The following is a 22,373-nucleotide window of genomic DNA, read 5'->3' on the forward strand; positions in this document are numbered from 1 at the left end:
CTGCAGGTCATTCACCAGGTCCCCCCGTGTGGTTCTGGGATCTTTGCTCACCGTTCTCATGATCATTTTGACCCCACGGGATGAGATCTTGCGTGGAGCCCCAGATCGAGGGAGATTATCAGTGGTCTTGTATGTCTTCCATTTTCTGATGATTGCTCCCACAGTTGATTTTTTCACACCAAGCTGCTTGCCTATTGTAGATTCACTCTTCCCAGTCTGGTGCAGGTCTACAATACTTTTCCTGGTGTCCTTCGAAAGCTCTTTGGTCTTGGCCATGGCGGAGTTTGGAGTCTGACTGTTTGAGGCTGTGGACAGGTGTCTTTTATACAGATGATGAGTTCAAACAGGTGCCATTCATACAGGTAACGAGTGGGGGACAGAAAAGCTTCTTACAGAAGATGTTACAGGTCTGTGAGAGCCAGAGATTTTCCTTGTTTGAGGTGACCAAATACTTATTTTCCACCCTGATTTACGAATAAATTCTTTACAAATCCTACCATGTGGATTCATGGATTTTTTTTTCACATTCTGTCTCTCACAGTTGAAGCGTACCTCTGGTGCAAATTACTGACCTCTGTCATCATTTTAAGTGGGGGAACTTGCACAATCGGTGGCTGACTAAATACTTTTTTGCCCCACTGTATATACCCTTGTATGTCATTTCATGTTTTAGGTCAATTATGTATGTTTGAGCAGTCATTTGGTTTGTTAAGTTTGCAGTCTGTGCCTAAGTTCAGTTTTGTTTCTTTGACCTCTTTTATGAGCTCAACATTTATTAGTCTTGTAAATATAATTTTGGGGGTTAAATAAATGGAAACTATATTTTTCTAATAATTCCTGGGACGACTCCTGTTTTTTCAACTCGGTCTATCACACTCCCAGACAATAAGGACAGTAACTGAACTAAATTAAATAATACATCATATTACAGAGTTGCAAAATATAACAAATAGATCTTGTCTATATATAAATAGGTCAATTATAAATATACAGAATATTACAGAGATTAAATTGTACTCTAAACTTAAAAACTTTATTTTCACTGTAGAGGATGTGTAAATATTTGTGCTGTCAGCATTAACCTCGTTAAAATGACGTTACCGTTAGCGTTGTTAACGCGTTGACCCTGTGCAGCCCCACGCACAGAGTGATCCGCGTTAACTCGCTAAAGGAGATTTGCCGCGTTAATGCAGTTATTGTATTAACGTCTGTAAACGACCACGGCAGACCCAGTGGCATTTTGCTGCTTTTATTAATCCCTACACGGTTGCTGTACATTCGCACTCAGAGCTGCAGCTCTCCCGCTTCCAGCTCAACATAACACCAACAACCCAACCACAGGACCCAGTACAATATTTAGTTCGGCGGGGCGTGATTGCGGATGCCGCGCAGGTGCGTCCGCCTCCTCTGCACGGCACCGCAGGCCACGCCCCGCCACAACGTCATTTTAACGAGATTAACGCTGACAGCACTAGTAAATATTAAGGGTGTAACTATTAAACTGTACAGTGCATTAGATGGAGGAGTTGTACAGAGAAATAAGCATTGTCTGAGAAATGTTAAAAGACTAGCTGCCCCAGAAAATAGAAACGACTCTGGCCCTTCCTGCACAGTGTAGTGGTCTCTTTAATCCAATCCAGTTTATTATCACCGAGGTATTTATAGTCCTACACAATGTTCACATCAACTGCATGGACTGAAACAGAGTCGCAGTTTTCCTGGTCCTGCTAACATCCACAATTGGTCCTTTGTGGTGTCCCTGTGTTGCTGATCACCTTGCCATACACAAATGTTGAAGACGCACATATTGTGGTCATTCATTTAGGTAATTAACAATCCTGGACACAAAAGAGGCATCCACCTGCATCGCTATCGGCTTATCACCCAAGAGGGTTGGTCTGATAGTTCTGAATGGACTGGAAAAGGGGATCCTGATGTGACCTGACAGTAGGTCGAGCTGGTCAAAGACGAGTCTTTCCAGGGTCTTCATGATTTGGGATGTCAGAGCCAAAGGTCTGTAACCCTGGGGGCCACTGGGACATGGTGTCTGTGGTACCGGAATGATGTCTTCCACAGCACCAGGATCCTCTGCCGACTCTGACTCATTTATGAAAGACTCCACAACACTGGAGGGCACAGGCCTTGAGGACACGAGGACTCACCCCGTCTGGTCCAACAGACTTGTCTAAGGGGAGTCTTCTCATTTGTCTCTGAACCTGGCTGAAAGTAATACCTGGGGGAGGGGTGTCAGGACTTTTACAGGAAGCTATGGTGCAATGTGTAGAGAGAGTGGCGTGGCTGTGGATCGCAGGCTGACTACAGGTAAGTCAGTAGGGGAGTGAGCATTCACTGCAGTGTTGAATCTGTTGAAGAACACATTCAGCTCGTTGGCACTGTCCTCATTGTCCCCAGCTCCTCTGCTGTTGGATGGGCCTGAATTAGGTGATTCATGCCATGTCACGCCTCTCTCATGCTGTTCTGCTGGAGTTTCCACTCCAGCTTTCTCCTGGAGTCGTCCTTACCCTCTATGACCTTGTCCTTCAGTAGTGCCTGAACCATTCTCACCTCTGTTGCCCATTCTGAAAGTCCTCTTCTTGTCATTGAGGTGAGCTTTTATGATTTGAAGCCTATTTTTTAGCAATATCTTATTTAGCAGTTTAGTAGAGAATATAAATAAAAAAATTAATTAAAAACAGTTCAAACAAGAAACAGACAAATATGTCGACTGCCAGACCATGAGAAAGTTCAACAAGAAGAAAAGGTACAGAAACAGAGGTTATAGTCACAGTAGGAACCCTCGGATAAACAAATGAATTAGCAAATCACTCTACAGAAAAAGCTGACATAAAATGAGTTGACATAAAGTGCTCTTATAAGCGCAGATTGATGTTACACTCAGCCAATAAAGGCCACCACATCCTCCCAAATTTGTCTCTAGTACCAACTGTATTTAGTTGAAGCTTTTTCAGTTGTAGAACAGACATCTCATTGAGCCAGTGTTCAAAACTTGGTTGGGTAGCTGACTTCCAAGTCAGTAGGATGAGTTTATTTGCCACCTCCATCCCAAGGTGCACAGCCATCTGAATATAGAGCGCCAGCTGATGTGACTCGGAGGAGCATCTAAATATTGCCAGATTTTGATTTGCAATGTTATTGCAATGTTACAGAAAAATTATCCAGAAAACCACTGAAACACTGCAGACCAGAATGCGGTTAAGAGTGGGGCAAAACCAGAATAGGTGGGCAAAAGACCCCTCACCCAATTGGCTTCTGTCACATACAAAGGATATTGAGGGAAATATGTGATTCAGCATAACTGATTTGAGGGCTCTTGAATCTGTGGATCACAGTACGTTATGATTCATGGCAGGACACTGATACTGTGTCAAACACAACATGGATATATTAAAGCTTACATTACCAAGCCACGTCACAGAGTCATATCTCGTTGAGGAGGCCAGCAATTAACTAGAAGAGTAGGTTAAAATATGCCTAAAGGCATCCTGTAGAAGCAGAAACTTTGAATGGTCTATTGTGGGTAGAACACTGTAGTATTAGAAAACCTGCTTGTGGAACCTGCTAGGACAAAATTAAACATATCTCACCTCGCACTTATCCACCACTGGGTGTCGGACACAGTCTGAGCTATTACCCACTGTAACAGCTTTCTGGCTCTCATTGTCACCTGTGCCTTCCTCTGAATGTGTTCGGCTTTGGTTGCCACGGTGATTATTGCTCGGAAGCTGTGCAGATGGGCTCCTAGGTGGACGGCTAAGTTCTCGGCGCAGCGCCCGGTTCTCTTCCTCCACCACCCGAACCCGCAACTCTAAGGCCTGTCGTTCACCGGCTCCGCCCACCGGGGTGGATGACAGGGCTTCCAATGGAGAAAGAGGGAGGGGCTTCACTGTGGAATTATAACAGGGAGAAACTGATTTAACATGATTAAGAACATCAGTGTCAGTGGCCAATATATATGAAGTTGAATACTAATAGAAAAACCCACACTGACCAGCCCCAGTGTGGGTTTTCTATACAGAGAAACCACTGATATGAAACGTCACTGCACAAAAACAAATCTAAATTGAAGCAGGTAAGTAGCTTGTCCAAAAAGAGGTGCGTCAAGTGTATAAGGCTAGAGCTACAGCTATTATTTATTCCTATCCATGGCTCATACCCATGGACACATCTTATTAATCTGGAATGGTACAACAGAAACATATAGTGCTGTGCTGCATAGTGCAGTTTTAGGCTTGATTCAGGAGTGGTACGACCATCTTCATTCTTCAGCACAACCTGAACTTTGTTGGAAAACTTTCTTTCATTTCTGAGGATTTTTTATGAGTCTGTGTGGCCAGTACCATTCTCTATGCTGTTGCTCGCTGGAGCAGCTGGTTGAGGCTCTCAGACGCCAAAAGACTCAATACACTGAACCTCAAGACCAGTAATGCTGTGGGGATGGAGCTCCCTTAAGGTGGTGTCAGAGGGGCGGATGTTGTCCAAGACAAGGACAATGCTGGACAATACCTCCCACCCACTCCATTACCTGGTGGCCAGTCACAGGAGCATGTTCAGTGAGAGACTGAGATTACCCATAATGCACCACTGAACAACACAGGAAATCATTCCTCACTGTGGCCATCTCCCTGTACAACTCCTCCATCTAATGTACAATACCGTAGTTAGCTGCACCCTTTTGCACATCCTCTACAGTGAAAACAACAAATAAAGTTTTTCAGGTTAAATTACAATGTCGGTCACAAATAGTTCTCCAGGCTTCTTTTAAAGCTCTTCTTTGGATGTTTCTGTCTTTTCTTCCATTCTCTGTCAAGATGATCCCACACTGCTTCAACAATGTTGAAGTCTGCATTCTCAGGAGGCCAGTGAGCAGCAGATCAAATTATAAATGGTTTTAAGTGCACATTCAGACCTGTGAGACTCATTTAGAAATCAGACATTGAGCCATGGCTCTGTGCTACATGAAGACATTACTGCATCTCTGCCAGTCAAGGGCACTTTGTATATAGTTTATTAATTAATAACTGACATATGAAATGTTCTCACAGGCCACATTGTATCGCGTGCCAGATGTGGCCCATGGGCTGCATTTTTGACACCCCTGTCTTAATATTTTTTCCCCCAATTTGTATATTTATACATTTTATATTTTTGAATACTGTTCATATGTAGTGCTGTAGAAACTGCCCCCCCCTTTCCCCACATGTCTGCACTGAGTAGGAGATCCTCTTTATCTCATTGTACATCTGTATAGTCACAATAAAAGGCATTCGACTTCTAATATGATTAACTTCCCAGAATGGAATTGTAAAGGAATGAAATACTTGGAACATATATTTATTATATTATATATTATTCTTATTATATATATTTATTCCATCTCACAAAATAGATATACAGTATGTGATTAACAAGATTAGATTTTTAGAATAACAACAAATTAAATCTATAGTAAAAAAGAAATTTAAACCTAATAAAGTTGAATTACAAACATTAGTCAGTTTAGGATTTCAGCTTAGACCAAAACTTCTGGTCTCAGATTTGCTTAAAAACCTTTAAAAATTGATTAGAAATCTATTTATTTTAAAAACTTTTTAGGGGCTTCTTTACAGTTTACTTTATTTCTATGGCGTGTTACATTTTCCTTTTAAATTGCTTACCACTACTTGTTTTGTCTTATTACATTTTGCTTATCAGCTTAAGAGTCACCTGTGAAGAATTGTACCAACCTGCATAAAAGCGTCTTTACAAATAAACATTGATGTATGTAAAACATGATGTATGTAAGACATTTTAAAGAGCCACATAACTGCTGGATTCATGCTTTGTTCACAAACCAGTTCAAATGGGATCAGTCCAAGGATCATAGTTTCAAAATGTATAAAACGCATTGCTTTGGCAATATTATGAATATGATCAAGCCAATAAAACAAATAAAATGAACTGAACTGAGAGGTAGTGATAGAGTCAAAATGTAAAACTGAATTTGAGCCAGTAGTAGCACATCGGTCCTGTCTCACACATCCAGGCTTAACCTGCAGCCAGGCCCTGTCACAGCTTATCACACTCCCAGGAACTGCATCCCACCACCAGGAATTACTGCCAAATCTAATAATTACTTTGCAGACCTTGGTGACTATTCCATTATGGGAGTGTATACACATATACGCTCTCCAGTGACTGTGACCCCAAGTCAAAATTGCCAATTTAATCATAATTAATAATGGCACTACTGCAGCATTTCAATCCTGTGAGTCAAAGTGATTAAAATGGCTCCAAGAACTTTTGGACATTATTGTCTGGAGGAAGTAATCAACTTTAGACAGGCCTCAGTAATTCATTAACATACCACCTCAGGAAGAAAGTTGGGAGAGAAAGGTCACTTTGTCTACAGGAAATTTGTATCTTCACACTTTCTGGGATAAGCCTCGGGCTTTAATATTAAGGCATGACATGCACTGAAAAGTATGACAGTACTGTACCTTATTTTAATCCCAGCAACCTAAACTTTTATCTTTACTATGGATGGCTGTAGCTAAGGGGGTAGAGCAGGTTGGTGGTTTGATCCCTGGCTGCTCCAGTCTTCATGCCAAATATCCTTGGGCAAGACACTAACCTAGAGTTGCCCTATGATGCATTAAATGTATGTGACTGTTCGATAGAAAAAAATATAGAAACACTGCTTGTATAAATGGGCGAATGAGGCAAGTCGTATAAAAGCAATTTAAGTGCTCAGATTAGAAAAGGACTATATGAGAACCAGTCCAGCATTTTGTTAACATTTAATCAGCTCAAACAGATTTTTCAAAATAGGTAATATTTATCTGTAATATTTAAAAACTTAACGATGTGTTAAATTTAGAAAAGAATAAAGTCAAAAATAAAATGTTGAAAAAAAACAACCTTTTATCATGAATTTTTTAATTTTAAAACAGTTAGAACAGGAGAAAGTTTCCCAGTCTTGCATCACTTTTTTTTAAAAATCCTGTCCTGTCTGGTAGCTTTTGCAATCAGAATTATGATCTGAATGTGATAATGTACCAAACACAGTTTGCTTTTCCAAGAACTCTATAGGCTCTTCTTGTTCTTGTTTTATGTGTTTATGTATTCATTTCTAATTAGTGTTTTCATTATTGTTAGACTGTTTCAAAATGGTCAAAAAAACCCCACAGAAACCTAAATAATTTAAAGCCATAAAAATTGCAAACAACTGTGCCAATACTTATTGTCCTTACCTTGAAAGCTCCCGACTGACAGGTAAAGCCACGTAAGTGCTGGGATGAAGAGCAGGGCGAGGGAGGCCACCAGGAACTTCCGGCGCCCGCGACACATTCCCAGCATCCTCTGGACCAAAGCAGATAGAAAGAGAGGTAAAGTGACCTCTATGTAGGTAGGAGCTGCTGTCCAGGCTGAGTCATAGCACTGAGGGAGAGGAGAGACCAGGACAAAAAAAAAAAAAAAAAAAAAAAAAAAAAAAGAGGTTAGAGAAGAAGCACACATTTCACAGTCTACATAGATTGATTATTATAATGATTATTTTTTGATTCCTGACGCTGATGATGTTTGAGCAGGTTTACTCATTCAGCTTCAGAAGAAGGTGACATACGCGACAACTAAGGAATTTCTAGATAACATGGACTCTTGGAGAAGATAGGACACCCTAAAAGCCATGCAATCTGCTCCGTTAGAATTTCATCCAAGTGTGTATGATACACAAATGCCACTTGGTGGAGATGTGACATCTGCATACTAAATTTTAAATGAGCGAAGAATGCGTGGTGGCCTGTCACTTTCCTCCTTACATGCTGCAACGTTTACTTACAGCACCAAAGCTATATTGTGTAGGATGAGGAACAGGTAAAAATCTGGGTTAGAATACCCAACCTGTTCCCAAGCAAACAAATGGTTCTGACCAAGCCTGCAGTATATGACTGCCTGAGAGTAGAAGTCAATCATGACAATAATTGGCAATGAAATGTATCATTGCCTTGTTAGGAAGCACAGGTTGTGCAAGTGGCTAACATTTCTACTTTCAATTCAGTTTGGTTCAATTCAATTTATAGCACTACATAATAAAGTGAAAACTGCATCCATTTATTGTATACAATTGCAAATGTCAGATCCAAACATTTAGCTGTTTAGCTGAATATTTTTTGAAAGACTTTTTGACAAAAAACAACAACAACAAAAACAAACACAAAACAAGTTAAAATAAAAAACATCAGACAAAATTATTCAGTCAAACTGTTCATCTAAAACTTAAATCACACCTTCAGAAATGAAGTCTGACAACTTTCATGTTATTAAATATCACATAACACATCAGGCAGTCACACACTATGTGGCTTTATGACCTAAAGCAATTTACCACAGTCTGTCCATAACGAACATCGTGTTCAAACATAAGTGTCCATAAGTGCACGTGCCACCAGGACTTGGCTTCATCAGGTGATGGCCACCAGCTCGCACTGGAACTATTCGGGGTTTGAAGCGATGGGAATGAGAATCAGCACCTCCAAATCTGAGGCCATTGTCCTCAGCCGGAAGTGGGCGGAGTGCAAGCTCTGGGTCAGGGACAAGTTCCAGCCCCAAGTGGAGGAGTTTAAGTATCTCAGAGTCTTTTTCACAAGTGACAGGAGAAGGGAGCAGGATATTGATAGATGTATTGGTCCTGCGGCTGCAGTAAGGCAGATGCTGTACCGTGGTGAAGAGGAGAGAGCTGAGTGTAAAAGCGCTCAAATTACCGGTCGATCCTCTTCCCTACCCTCACCTATTGTTACAAGCTGTGGGTAGTGAACGAAGGAACGAGACTGTGGATACAAGCGGCAGAAATGGTCTTCCTCCGAAGGGTGGCTGGTCTCTCCCTTAGAGATAGGGTCAGAAGTTTAGCCATCCATGAGGGGCTCTGAGTAGAGGCGCTGCTCCTCCACATCGAAAGGAGATCGTTGAGGGGGTTCGGGCATCTGATAAGGATGCCCCCAGGGCGGCTCCTGGGTGAGGTATTCCAGGCATGTCCCACTGGTAGGAGGCCCCGGGGCAGACCCAGGACACGCAGGAGGGATTATATCTCTCGGCTGGCCTGGGAACGCCTTGGTGTTCCCCCGGACAAGCTGGAGGAGGTGGCTGGGAAGAGGGTACACTAGGTTTCTCTGCTTAGGCTGCTGGCCCCAAGACCCGGTCCAGATAAGCGGAAGAAGATGGATGGATGGTAATTTGACATATTTTAGTTTGATGTAGAGCACAGAGGTTAGAAGTACAATTATATAATATTATTTGAAAAATCCTTTTTCCATTATAACTACATTTGTAGTTAGGGAAGCAATATAGTATCATAGTGTCACCCGGTAAAACGATGTAAAGCAGGCAGAGTTTAAAATGAAAAGTATTACCAAATCTGTTTTTTTTGTCCTTTTTCTTTTTTTTAAACATATGGCCTGAGCAAAGTAAAGAGTGCAGAGTAAAGTGGAGTGGCTGGGGAGACTTAACCAAGTGTCTCCACAAAATTCTGACAGGCAGGCTATGAATCATTTTATTAGGTCCTTAGCATTTGACCCTTGTGTGATAATAACTCCACTAGATCCTGTAATTTACATTACAAATGCTACACTGAAGAAATTTATTACCACATCCAAGTCAGATGTCAGAGGACAGAGTGAACAAATCCAGCTATGCAGGGATCAGCCTCAGAGTCAGAACACTTTAATAATCTATAAGGAAATTATGTGGGGGAAAAGCAGGCAGAAAAAACGCATTGTTTTGAAAAAGCAGGAACACAACACTGGAGAAGGAAAATAGCATACCTCTGTATTTTCCTTCACTTACTAAGAAACAAACAGTGTCTCATTTTTATGGTGGTTTCATTTTGACAGCGAGAGAGAGAATATCAACTAAAAATCCAGAAAAAACTATTGGTTTGCATATAGTAGAGTGAAATAAGTATTTGATCTCCTACAAGAAACTATGGCTCCAAAGGTTGGCTGTCTCCATGTGGCACACAAATTATAATCAATTAATCTATTTCAGCTACTCTTGATTGCAACTTGTATATGAGTATAAAACACACCTGCCCACAGAATCAGTTTCAAAGCAAGACTGTAGAGCTGTACGAGGCTGGAATGGGCTAGAAGACCATCAGCAAGAAGCTCTGTGAAAATATGACCACCGTTGGTACAATGGAAGACATACGAAATAACCATCAATCACCGCTGGTCTGGAGCTCCATGCAACATCTTGTTCATGGGGTGGAGATAATCTTGAGAAATGTGGTGGATCAGCTCAAAACTACACAAAAGACGCTTGGTAATGATCTGAAACCAGCTGGGTCCACAGTCACCAAGAACATCTTTGATAACATGTTACAATCTTTTGAATCATCTTGTAGGAACCACAAGGTCACCTTGGATCAAGAAATAAGCAGGCCAAATTTAAGTTTTTCAGTGAACGTTAGAATGATTAAGAGAAGGCTTGGGAGAACGTGCTGTGGTCACATCAAACTAAAGCCGAGCTCTGTTGGCATGAACATCAACACTGTATTTAGAGGAAGAGAAATGCTTAATATGACCCAAAGAACTCCATCGCCACAATGAAGCACAGAGGTGGAAACAGAGACTGTGGAAACAGTCAGCACTGAACCACATTCAGCACTGGATCAGATAACTTACTTCCCCCATTGTAGATTTACAGGAAGAGACATACACTAATCAGCCACAACACTGAAACCTTGTGCTGTCTAATCACCTATGAGATCCTCAAGTCCAAAAGTACTGTATAGTGTCCTAGGCGTTTAGCACTTAGCAGATCCATGGATTCAGTGTCTTGTACAATAAGACCTCTCTGGGTCGAATTTTCCTAGCAGAGTATTGCAAAGAACCGATTAATGTCATTAAGCTCTTTTGTTTTTTCTTGTTGTGGCTAATTGATTATATGCAGCACTGACAGATAGACATGACATAGATAAGGTCAATGCTTGGGAAACCAAGTTTTGATTGATTGGCTCTTAAATTCTTTAATTCTGTGAGAAGACCAGTTTGCATTACTGCTACAATAAATTACATCTATTTCTTGTCATTATGGTTTATAGTAGAGATCCACCAATTTATCACTTTCTCAATTTGTTGACTATTTCCTAAAATGTGTTTTTAGAGAAACTTTCTCCAACACTCTCCAGCAAAAATTAAAACAACTAATAAGATCACACACGCACAGTCCCCAAAATAGATCTTGCTCTTGAAATGTAATTGGGAATAAGCCTTGATGGGGAGTTTCTCACAGTATCAGAAACTGTGACATATAAAACCTACTCTTTTTTAAGGGTGGAGTTATCACATGACTCAGCATTGTCCACTGTCTATTTTAACTGTATATTTTTTGTACTTTGTTTTGAGAAAACAGAAAAAAAAGAAATATAGAAAAAGCCTTTACACTATTATTGGAAAAAGTCATCCCGGGATCCAGCAAACAGCCCCAGACCATCACACTTCCTCCTCCATGTTTGACAGTTGATGTCACACACTGTAGAACCATCCTTTTACCTGCTCGAAGGCGTACAAAGATTATGCGTGATGAACCAGAAATTTCAAAACTTGATTCATCACTCCATAATACCTTCTTCCAGTCTTCAGTAGTCCATTGGTGTTGTTTCATGGTCCAGGCAAGCCACTTTGCCTTATTCTGACGTCTTAGCAACGGCTTTCTTGCTGCAACTCGTCCTGTCAAACCTGCAGCTCGAGGTCTTCTCTTCACAGTTGAAACTGAGATTTTCTTACTACGACCACTATTAAGTTGTGCTTAAAGCTGTTTTTTTTTTGTGAGCCACCTATCATACAAGCTGTTAACTCTCAGAAACTTGTCCTTTGATTTAGTTGTGGCTTTGGGTGCGCCAGACCTCTTCCTGTCAGAGCCCAAAAGGTTGAATCTATTCAACTGGACATAGCATTTTCAGTGGAAAAATGGTTCGCCACTTATCTAAGTGACTTCTTCAGTCTCAGCTGACTGTGGGTTTCCCCAACCTTATAAACAGTACCTTTGCACAGCGACTGAAACTAACCCAGTTAATGAACAATGGGCTGTGAGGTCAGTTTCTTGGTCATTAATATGTAAAATGTCATGACCATTGATCAACAACCACTGATCAAAGACCACTGATCATTGATCAATGGCCATGAGTATAATAAAATGAATAGAATTAACCTTTTGGGATTTACTTTCCTGGGTGATTGAGCATGCATCAAAATGTTTTTTCCAGATAGTGTTTTAGCTTGAAGTAACTGCGTCTGTTTCCTCTGTAAAAGCTGTGTGATTCTAAACTTTATTTCCATTAATGGGGGTAAATATTATTATTTTGATTACCAAAGGGGTGTAGTGATATGAAGTAGAAACCTAGCATATCGACATTAAGAGTCAGAACTGAAACTAACATTTGAAATCTGACTTTAAGAAGATGAACATGTCAAAATATAATATGCTGTAAACCCTCATATACTGTGTGAGCCTGGACATGGACCATAATGCATTGTCTCCAAAGTCCACTGTTAATATGAAAAGTATAAGCACATATCACGATGCAAGAAGAAAAGAATTTCTTGTTTATTCAGTGAATGTTTTTGTTTAGTGCTGGCAGCCCAGAATGAGAAAATCAATGAAGCAGTGACCAGAAGAGGCTCGTTTGCTGATCCAACATACTTCATTTAAGAGGCAGCTTCCATGTTTATTTATAAAGACAAACAGGCATAATCTTGAAACATTATGCATTCTGGGACAAAAGGCGATATCGATTGTTGCCTGATTAGCTTAAGGTTTTTGACTCATTTACTGTTAACATCTGAATACCCAATCCTCAAAGGTGAATTTACTGACAGGATTTTGTGCAGAAGCACTTAATGAAGCTGAAACATCCTCCTGATCTTATGCTCAGAAAATGATCCGAATCATAGCCAGTGGTTGTTCATGCATTTATACACACAGCTGTATGGTCATTCTAAAAATATTATATTTTTACCTTTGAATTAAGATATAAGAAAACAATAAATAATTTAAAAGTTTAGTTAATAACAGAGTTACAAAGTTAAAATATTGACCATTACAAAAATTATTTAATATGTGGTGACACGGCCTTCAAAATGATTATTTATACTGTATTTTTTTCTCATTTACTTACATTTTATATATTCCATTAATAATCAATTTATATGCCTACAGTCATGTCAAATATATGCTACCACAGTTGTGTTTGTTTGTGGAAGTATTTGCTTATGGAGAGATGTTTTGCACCTGTGCAGCCCTCCAAAATCTTCGCATTGCCCAGTGTAAATGACACTGTGCATTGGTGGAATGCCAATTAGTTGACAAGTGGCCTGGAACATGGAAGGGAGACCGAGGCCTTTCTCAAAGTGCGTATTTGTGTGTACTTGTGTTCTCATGCACTTGTTATATGTCATCAGTTGCAGACCAAGTACTGTCCCAATTTAAAGTACACATCAAGCCAAGTATGCTCAAAATTCCCGGATGTGTTCTTGCTCCTCCAATTCTATCGAGCATGCATCGGTGGTGACTTGTGGACCTGGTGCAGCCAAATATCCCAGAATGCATTTCATCCAAAACGCAAACGCGGCAATGGTGGAGGAGAGCGGCTAAGAAGTTTCAAATATTACTCTCTGTGTAACAAAATAAACTTTTAAGATATTTTACGGCAAGAATGTAGCTGTGTAAACTTCAAATATCTGCTATCAAGACATCACACATTTGCAGAAGTGCTCCAACAGTTTTGGAGATGTCTGTTACCCCACCAGCTTAGAGCCGGCGAGAACACTTGATTCCCGGCACATCGTTTTGAAACCCCCGTGGTCTTTCGCTACTCAGGTTAAACATGACACAAGTCACTTAGGTAATTTAATTTAATAAAGTAAATCTTATTTATTTCAGTGTTTTATTTGTTCCTGAACAAATCAGTTTGGCAGTAAATAAAGTTAGAACAGTTCAGTTATGAAGCTTATTTAATTTTAAAGTCTTACTTTGAGAGCTGTCAGCATATTTTAAATAGAATATTTCACCCATCATATCCCTGATGTAAAAATATGCTGTTCTTATTTAAACAGCTGACTGAACTAAATCTAACTGTAGAACATCTGACTAGTGTTGTTGAGTAATGAGGGTTTCCCATACCTGTTTGAAGCGAATAGTGCACTGCGCATGCATGCAGTGAAAAAAAGAAAAAAGAAAAAAAGGCTAATACAGGACCAGGTTCCCCCCCAGAGTCAAGAAGCTTCTTGCATGTAATGTCTCCACAGTTATACACTGTAAAAGCTGATAAGGAATCATGAACCCAGCGTCTTTACTAAACATCAAACATGGTGTCAGAAGTTGTGGTGTGGTCGTGTGCTAAAGAGCTGCCAACAAAATGCTAAAGTGAAAGTTTTCTCAGCACCTTGATGACATAAAATCCCTTGTGCCCAACTCTGTGCTGCCCTGGGTTCCTTTGCTAGCTCTTCCTGTGACTATGTCAGTAACTTGGGTGTACTGCTGCATAGCTCGCTCGAACTCAATAAGCAAGTGTCTGCTGTAGTGAGATCTAGCTTCCACCAACTGCACCTTATCTCTAAGGCTAGGCATTATGTTCCACATGAGGACCTGGAGAAGCTTATTCACGCTTTTGTGACCTCCAGGTTGGATTATTGTAACTCCTTGTACTACGGTTTTCCCTCTTCTCTTCTTCTTAGACTGCAAACAGTCCAAAATGCCGCAGCTGGCCTCTTGACTGGTACCAGGAAATTTTGCCCTATTACTCCTGTTCTAGCTAGCTTGCATTGACTGTCCATAAAGTACCCTATTCAATTTAAAATATTACTCCTTACATTCAAAACTATTAATAAATTAGCGCCGAGTTATCTTAGTGAACTTCTCAAGCCACATACTCCTGCTAGAACACTTAGATCTGCCACTCAACTACTTCTGGTGCAACCTAGATCTCGGCTGAAGTCCCGGGTGACCGTGCGTTTGCTCTGGCTGCCCCGGTACTGTGGAATACCCTTCCACTCGATATCCGCGTATCTGATTCCATTGCACTGTTTAAATCACGACTAAAAACCCACTTATTCAATCTTGCCTTTCCCTCTAAGTTAATATTTCTTTTATGATTTTATATTATGCACATTTATGCTCATTTAATTTCTTGTTTGTTCTGTACCTGTTGCTTTCCTATGTATCAGTGACAGCTACCTGCTTGCATACCTAGTACTTCCTTTGGTCCTATTTCTATTATCTTCCTTCTATTCTCTATGTTACTTGTTAAGCACCTTGGCATACCCTTGGTTTTTAAGTGTGCTTTATAAATAAAGTTTATTATTATTATTATTATTGTAGCGAGCAAGCAGCCAGCTAGCGTTGTTCAGCTATCGTATCAAAGACTAGTAAATGACCATTAATGACCATGTTGGAAGGATTCCGTACACCAGAAACATTGATGTTCAAAGGAAACACTGCAAAGAAGCGGCATGTGTTCAAGCAAAAATCCGATTCATTCATTGCAGCTGCTCATTCAGATAAGGATGCCCGAACTACAGCGTTTATCCTTCTAAACTTGGCCAGCTATGAAGCCATCGAGAGGGAGCGTGCCTTCCTTTACACGTGGAGAACACAGACCAGTGACCAGAGCAGAATCAAGAAAAAACGTGCAATGTCTCAAATGCAAATTCCACAAACTGTGTATTCCTCAAATATAACTATAGAAAGTAGGGCTGCTCAATTAATCGAATTTTAATCACGATTACGATCTGGGCTTTCAACGATCATTAAAAATGACTGAGCCGATTATTAGCCCCTCCCTCATTTATCTGCGACACCTTAAAGGCCGGTCCGTGAAAATATCCGGTTGTTCAGTGATGACGCGACGAATCCTACTTCCGGGTCTAAAGTAGTCTGCGTTTAATATGGCTTTTGTGTTGTTAACATGTTTAATGTTATGTATTTTCTTCTATTTGATCTCAAAAAGCTCCTAAAACAGTCAGCGACCACTGTTGACCTCCCTCGGCTTTTATTACCGCTAATCATTTATTTAAGCTCAGTTTTTAAAACCTTACGATGTAACTACAGCCCAGCCCATGCAGCAGTATATGAATGACTAACCTCGTATTGTGGATGGATTATCTCAGTTGTTCTCCTGGCTGAAGTTTGGTCCTTTTACAGCATCCTGCCATGCGATTACATTTGTTCCTGACCACCGAGAACACTCACATTAACTTTTATCGAGTGGAAAAAAAGTTCGCTTGTTTATATTATGCTAACATAGCTGTGTCGCTAGCGGTCACGTAGCACATCATTATATACCAGCTAGCCCAACTTCAGTAACCCTACAAACGTCACTGCTGTTTAGTTTTCTGTCTTCATTTATGCTGGAAGTGATAGCAGAGCTGTACGTTTTAATTTGTTTCCAAAACCCCGCAGTCAGGACATGCTATATTGTATTTAGATAGAAGCTAGCGAGCTAACTCCCTGCTAACTTTTAACTCCGTTAAATGTCATAAATTCCGTTTTCATGGATGCCTGGATGTTAAACTCAATTGTTACACCTGGTAGAGGAGAAGGCTGATCATTTTATTAAAGATGAAATACTTTAGACAGTTTTTCAACTCTCAGTAATGCCATAGTGATCGTTTGATATATGGACCTGCAGCGGAGTTTAGACCCAGACACGGCTAGTGACGTCAGACTGAACAACCGGATTGTCGGGCATAAACCGGTCCGTGGCGCAAAAAAGGTTGGAGACCGCTGATTAAGAGGACCCGAGGGAAGCTCGGAAAGCTAAGCAGAAGTTATTTGGAGAGTGACTGCCGTTGGTTGAAAAGAGAGTTTAAAAAAAAATAAATAAATAAACTTCAGTGGTGTTGCACACTATTTTATATTATTTTTTTAAAGTCATTGTTAACCCTTTAAAGCCGGTCAGAGCAGCACGCTCCGTTTTGCGTAACTATTTTTAAATCCCTGTAGAACCTGAACCGTGTAAGCTAGCGCAATAATTTGTTTTGCATATGAAACCGGAGGAGTTGTACTTACATCTTATGCCATCAGCTTGTCCTTGGTCACGGTTTCCTTCCACATATAGCTTTGCAAAAATTGCATAAAAAGCGCTTGCAGGAACAAAAACATAATATTCCAGAAACACGCTTTGCCGATCCTATCAGCTGTTCGTAACACTTCCCACAGTGAAATGAGGCACATGCTGTTTTCTTTGCAAATTTGCATCATAGGATTGTTTTTTGTTTTTCCTGCAGTATATAAAAATTGGTGTATCTCCAAAATAAAACTATGAAGACACTCAAAATAAATTTCCTGTGGTGGGAAACTATTTTTTGCAACTTTATTGTATTTAAAGTTTTGAGGGATAAACCTCTTAAATTTCTCCAAGTAGAAATATATGTAAACAAAACAAAAGCGATTTTCAATTTTTTTTGTAGTTTATTGCACTTTTTTGCAATTTATGTAATTACTATGGACTTAATGCATACATATTATTAAAATATGGGCTATAACAGTTGTATTGATGTATAGCAACTTGAAATGCTCCCACAAATGGCACTACAGCATGTAAAAAAAAAAAAAAATATATATATATATATATATATATATATATATATATATATATATATATATATATATATATATATATATATATATATATATAAAAAAGCTCTGGTGGACTTGGTTCCATAGTAGGTCTTAAAGGGTTAAATAAATATCGTCAAATAATCGTGATCTCAATTTCAGTGAAAATAATCGTGATTATCATTTTTGCCATAATCGAGCAGCCCTAATAGAAAGGCATAAGTTTAACACCAGAAACCAATGACCGTGATGAAACAAGTCTTATGTGGACTTGAAAAATAAGGCAGGCAGTTGCAGGTTTTACCAACAACCTCATCAGAGACATACTCATTTGTGTAGTACATTAATGTACAACTTCCAGATATTGTACAAAAAAGGCTTACATTGCACGATCTGGCAGAGTTTGCAAGCCAAACCCCAACACTAAGGCGTAGGAGATGGACTGTTTAAAATTGTTTTTAAAAGTGTACATTATTTCTTTAAATATTTATTTCTACTATTGATATTCATAGAAATTACATGTAAATTGATGTTGACAAAGTGAAATGTTGACCATGTTCTTACCAGTGAAACAGTTCCAGGTTTCAAGTGAATGGCTAATTTTCAAGCTATAATGTTATGGATTACAATCTATTGTTAATGCATTATGCTGAAGATGTTGTTGCTAGGGTTAGGGCCCACCACCCGCAGGAGGCGCCATAGGGGTCGGGTGCATTGTGTGCCGGGTGGCGGCCAGGAGCGGAGGCCCTGGCGGACTGACCCCTGGCTGCAAAGACTGGCAATAGGGACATGAAATGTCACCTCTCTGGTGGGGAAGGAGCCTGAGTTAGTGCGTGAGGTTGAGAGGTACCGGCTAGATATAGTCGGGCTCACCTCTACGCATGGCTTGGGCTCTGGAACCAGTCTCCTGGAGAGGGGCTGGACTCTGTCTCAGTCTGGAGTTGCCCCTGGTGAGAGGCGGCGGGCTGAGGTGGGTATTCTAATATCCCCTCGGCTTGCTGCCGGTACGTTGGGGTTTTTCCCGGTGGACGAGAGGGTTTGTTCCCTGCGCCTTAGGGTCGGGGAACGGGTCCTGACTGTCATCTGCGCTTATGCGCCGAGTGGCAGTTCGGAGTACCCAGCCTTCTTAGAGTCCGGGGGGGGGGGTGCTGGAAGATGCTCCACCTGGAGACTCTGTTGTCCTGCTGGGAGACTTCAATGCTCACGTGGGTAACGACAGCGAGACCTGGAGGGGAGTGATTGGGAGGAACGGCCTCCCTGATCTGAACCCGAGCGGTGTTTTGTTATTGGACTTCTGTGCTAATCACAGTTTGGCCATAACGAACACCCTGTTCGAACATAAGAGTGTCCATAAGTGCACGTGTCACCAGGACGCTCTAGGCCGTAGGTCGATGATCGATTTTGTAATCGTATCACCAGACCTGCGACCATATGTTCTGGACACTCGGGTAAAGAGAGGGGCTGAGCTGTCAACTGATCACCACCTGGTGGTGAGTTGGATCAGGTGGCGGGGGAGGACGCTGGACAGACCTGGTGCACCTAAACGCGTAGTAAGGGTGTGCTGGGAATGTCTAGCAGAGGCCCCAGTCCGCAAGATCTTAAACGCACACCTCCGGCAGAGCTTCAACAGCATTCCGAGGGAGACTGGAGACATTGAGTCCGAATGGACCATGTTCAGCGTCTCCTATGCCGAAGCTGCTTCATTGAGCTGCGGCCGCAAGGTGGTTGGTGCCTGCCGTGGTGGTAATCCCCGAACCAAATGGTGGATACCAGAGATGAAGGGAGCCACCAGGCTGAAGAAGGAGTCCTATTGGGCTTGGTTAGCCTGTGGGACTCCGGAGGCAGCCGACAGGTATCGACAGGCCAAGCGGAATGCGGCTCGGGCAGTGGCTGAAGCAAAAACTCGGGTGTGGGAGGAGTTCGGAGAGGCCATGGAAAAAGACTTTCGGACTGCCTCGAAGAGATTCTGGCAAACCGTCAGGCGTCTCAGGAGGGGAAAGCGGTGCTCTACCTGCACTGTGTATAGTGCTGGCGGAGCGCTGCTGACGTCGACTGAGAAAATTGTCAGGCGGTGGAAGGAATACTTCGAGGACCTCCTTAATCCCACTGACACGTCTTCCGAGGAGGAAGCAGAGTCTGGGGATGAGGGGAATGACCCGCCAATTTCCGGGGGCGAGGTCACTGAGGCAGTTAAACAACTCCTTGGTGGCAGAGCCCCTGGTGTTGATGAGGTCCGCCCCGAGTTCCTGAAGGCTCTGGACGTTGTAGGGCTGTCCTGGTTGACACGCCTCTGCAATGTTGCGTGGAGATCAGGGGCAGTACCTGTGGACTGGCAGACCGGGGTGGTGGTCCCCATCTTTAAGAAGGGGGACCGGAGGGTGTGTTCCAACTGCAGGGGGATCACACTCCTCAGCCTCCCTGGGAAAGTCTATGCCAGGGTGCTGGAAAGGAGAGTTCGTCCGCTAGTCGAACCTCGGATACAGGAGGTGTTGGAAAGGCTGTCAGCTGTGTGGGGGGGCCCCCTTGTGGCGAGAGAGCACAGTTGCACTATTGAGCACATGTTCCAGTGATCAGAGTTGGAGCTAACACATAGCAAGAGCCGCCTGGCAGACTGACTCTGCAGGGGATGTCTACACACGGTGTGAGTTGTGTGCGTCGCTAAAGAACTGTGAGTAGACGTGGAGCCATGCCTGAAAAGGACAGTTTTAGTCTTTTATGCCAATTAGACATTTAGTGGATGTAGAAGTGTAATGTGTATCGACCTGTTCGCTATGTGGCTAGTTCATGCTACTAATGCTACCTGTTATGCTACATACCTGCTAGCTGTAAGCTAAACGATTTAGTGTTTGTGATATATTGTTGTTGGGTGTATTAGCAATCAATGTCATGTACTGTAAGGGTTTGGGAGTAGTGTATGAAACTCGTGCATGTAGATGTTCATATAGGAATTCCCATTTGTAGTTCTGGTTAGATTCGAAGAACGCTAATGCATCATAATTCATGACTTAGATGTTTATTACATTCAGTATTCTGTATATGTTCTGTTCACAGACCACACACACACCCACACCCCTCACCACTCTGTAAGCCTGCGGTTACATTACTGTGTTGCTGTACTGTGCTGTTAAGCTGAGGAATCACAGTAAAGACGGTATAACCTTTATCTGTGCGTCCTGTGTGTTCTGACCGACACCCCAAGGTGAACACCACTGCTATTCAGCCAACGCCTATACAGTCCTGGGTTCAACCCAAATTAACAGGAGGAACAATGCGGTTTTCGTCCTGGTCGCGGAACACTGGACCAGCTCTTTATCCTCTCGAGGATACTTGAGGGTGCATGGGAGTTTGCCCAACCAGTCTACATGTGTTTTGTGGACTTGGAGAAGGCATTCGACCGTGTCCCTCGGGGTGTCCTGTGGGAGGTGTGTTGCGGGAGTATGGGGTGTCTGGCCCATTGCTACGGGCCATTCGATCCCTATACAACCGTTGCAAGAGCTTGGTTCGCATTGCCGGCAATAAGTCGGACTCATTCCCGGTGGGTGATGGGCTCCGCCAGGGCTGCCCTTTGTCTCCGGTTCTGTTCATAATTTTTATGGACAGGATTTCTAGGCGCAGCCAAGTGGCGGAGGTCTTTTGCTTTGGTGGCCTCAGAATCTCATCTCGGATTTTTGCGGATGATGTGGTTCTGTTGGCTTCATCGGGTGAGGGCCTCCAGCTTGCACTGGAACGGTTCGCAGCCGAGTGTGAAGCAGCGGAATGAGGATCAGCACCTCCAAATCTGAGGCCATGGTTCTCAGCCGGAAAAGGGTGGAGTGCCCACTCCGTGTCGGGGATGAGTTCCTGCCCCAAGTGGAGGAGTTCAAGTATCTCGGGGTCTTGTTCGCGAGTGATGGGAGAAGGGAGCCGGAGATCGACAGACGGATTGGGGCTGCAGCTGCAGTAATGCGGACGCTGCACCGGTCCGCCGTGGTGAAGAGGGAGCTGAGTGTAAAAGCGAAGCTCTCAATTTACCGGTCGATCTACGTCCCTACCCTCACCTATGGCCACGAGCTGTGGGTAGTGACCAAAAGAACGAGATCGCGGATACAAGCGGCAGAAATGAGCTTCCTCCGAAGGGTGGCTGGCCTCTCCCTTAGAGATAGGGTGAGAAGTTCGGCCATCCGGGAGGGGCTCAGAGTAGAGCAGCTGCTGCTCCACATCGAAAGGAGCCAGCTGAGGTGGTTCGGGCATATGACAAGGATGCCCCCTGGGCGCCTCCTGGGTGAGGTGTTCCAGGCATGTCCCACCGGGAGGAGGCCCCGGGGCAGACCCAGGACACGCAGGAGAGATTATATCTCTCGGCTGGCCTGGGAACGCCTTGGTATTCCCCCGGATAAGCTGGAGGAGGTGGCTGGGGAGAGGGAGGTCTGGGCCTCTTTGCTTAGGCTGCTGCCCCCGCGACCCGGCCTCGGATAAAGCGGATGAAGATGGATGGATGGATGGATGGATGTTGTTGTTAGTCAGACATAAGCTAAAGAAAGAGATTGTAGAACATCTGACTAGTGTTGCTGAATAGTGGGGGTTTCCCATACATATTTGAAGTCCATGCATGCAATTAAAAATGGCTAACACAGGACCAGGTTCCCACCCCTGGAGTCGAGCTGCTTGCATGTAAGGTCTCCACAGTTACACACAGTAAAAGTTTATAGGGAATCATGAACCCAGAGTCTTTACTAAACATCAAACGCTAACATTAAAAATATTTTAATTCAGAAGGAAACAGG

At 42.5% G+C, this 22,373-nt stretch overlaps 1 protein-coding gene across 2 annotated transcripts in view; it reads right to left on the minus strand.

The window, feature by feature from the left end:
• large1 (LARGE xylosyl- and glucuronyltransferase 1) overlaps positions 1–22,373 on the minus strand; it is a 71,301-nt gene that overhangs the window by 45,594 nt on the left and 3,334 nt on the right. For both annotated transcript variants that reach the window (XM_080882137.1, XM_080882136.1), the window contains exons 2-3: positions 7,251–7,437; positions 3,606–3,904 (exon numbers count right to left, since the gene is read on the minus strand). In XM_080882137.1, coding sequence (XP_080738263.1) covers positions 3,606–3,904; positions 7,251–7,356 — 405 coding nt within the window. In that variant the 5' untranslated portion in view covers positions 7,357–7,437. The remainder of the gene's footprint in view (positions 1–3,605; positions 3,905–7,250; positions 7,438–22,373) is intronic.

This window comes from Rhamphochromis sp. 'chilingali', assembly GCF_963969265.1.
Source record: "Rhamphochromis sp. 'chilingali' genome assembly, chromosome: 5".
NCBI classification, from domain to species: domain Eukaryota; kingdom Metazoa; phylum Chordata; class Actinopteri; order Cichliformes; family Cichlidae; genus Rhamphochromis; species Rhamphochromis sp. 'chilingali'.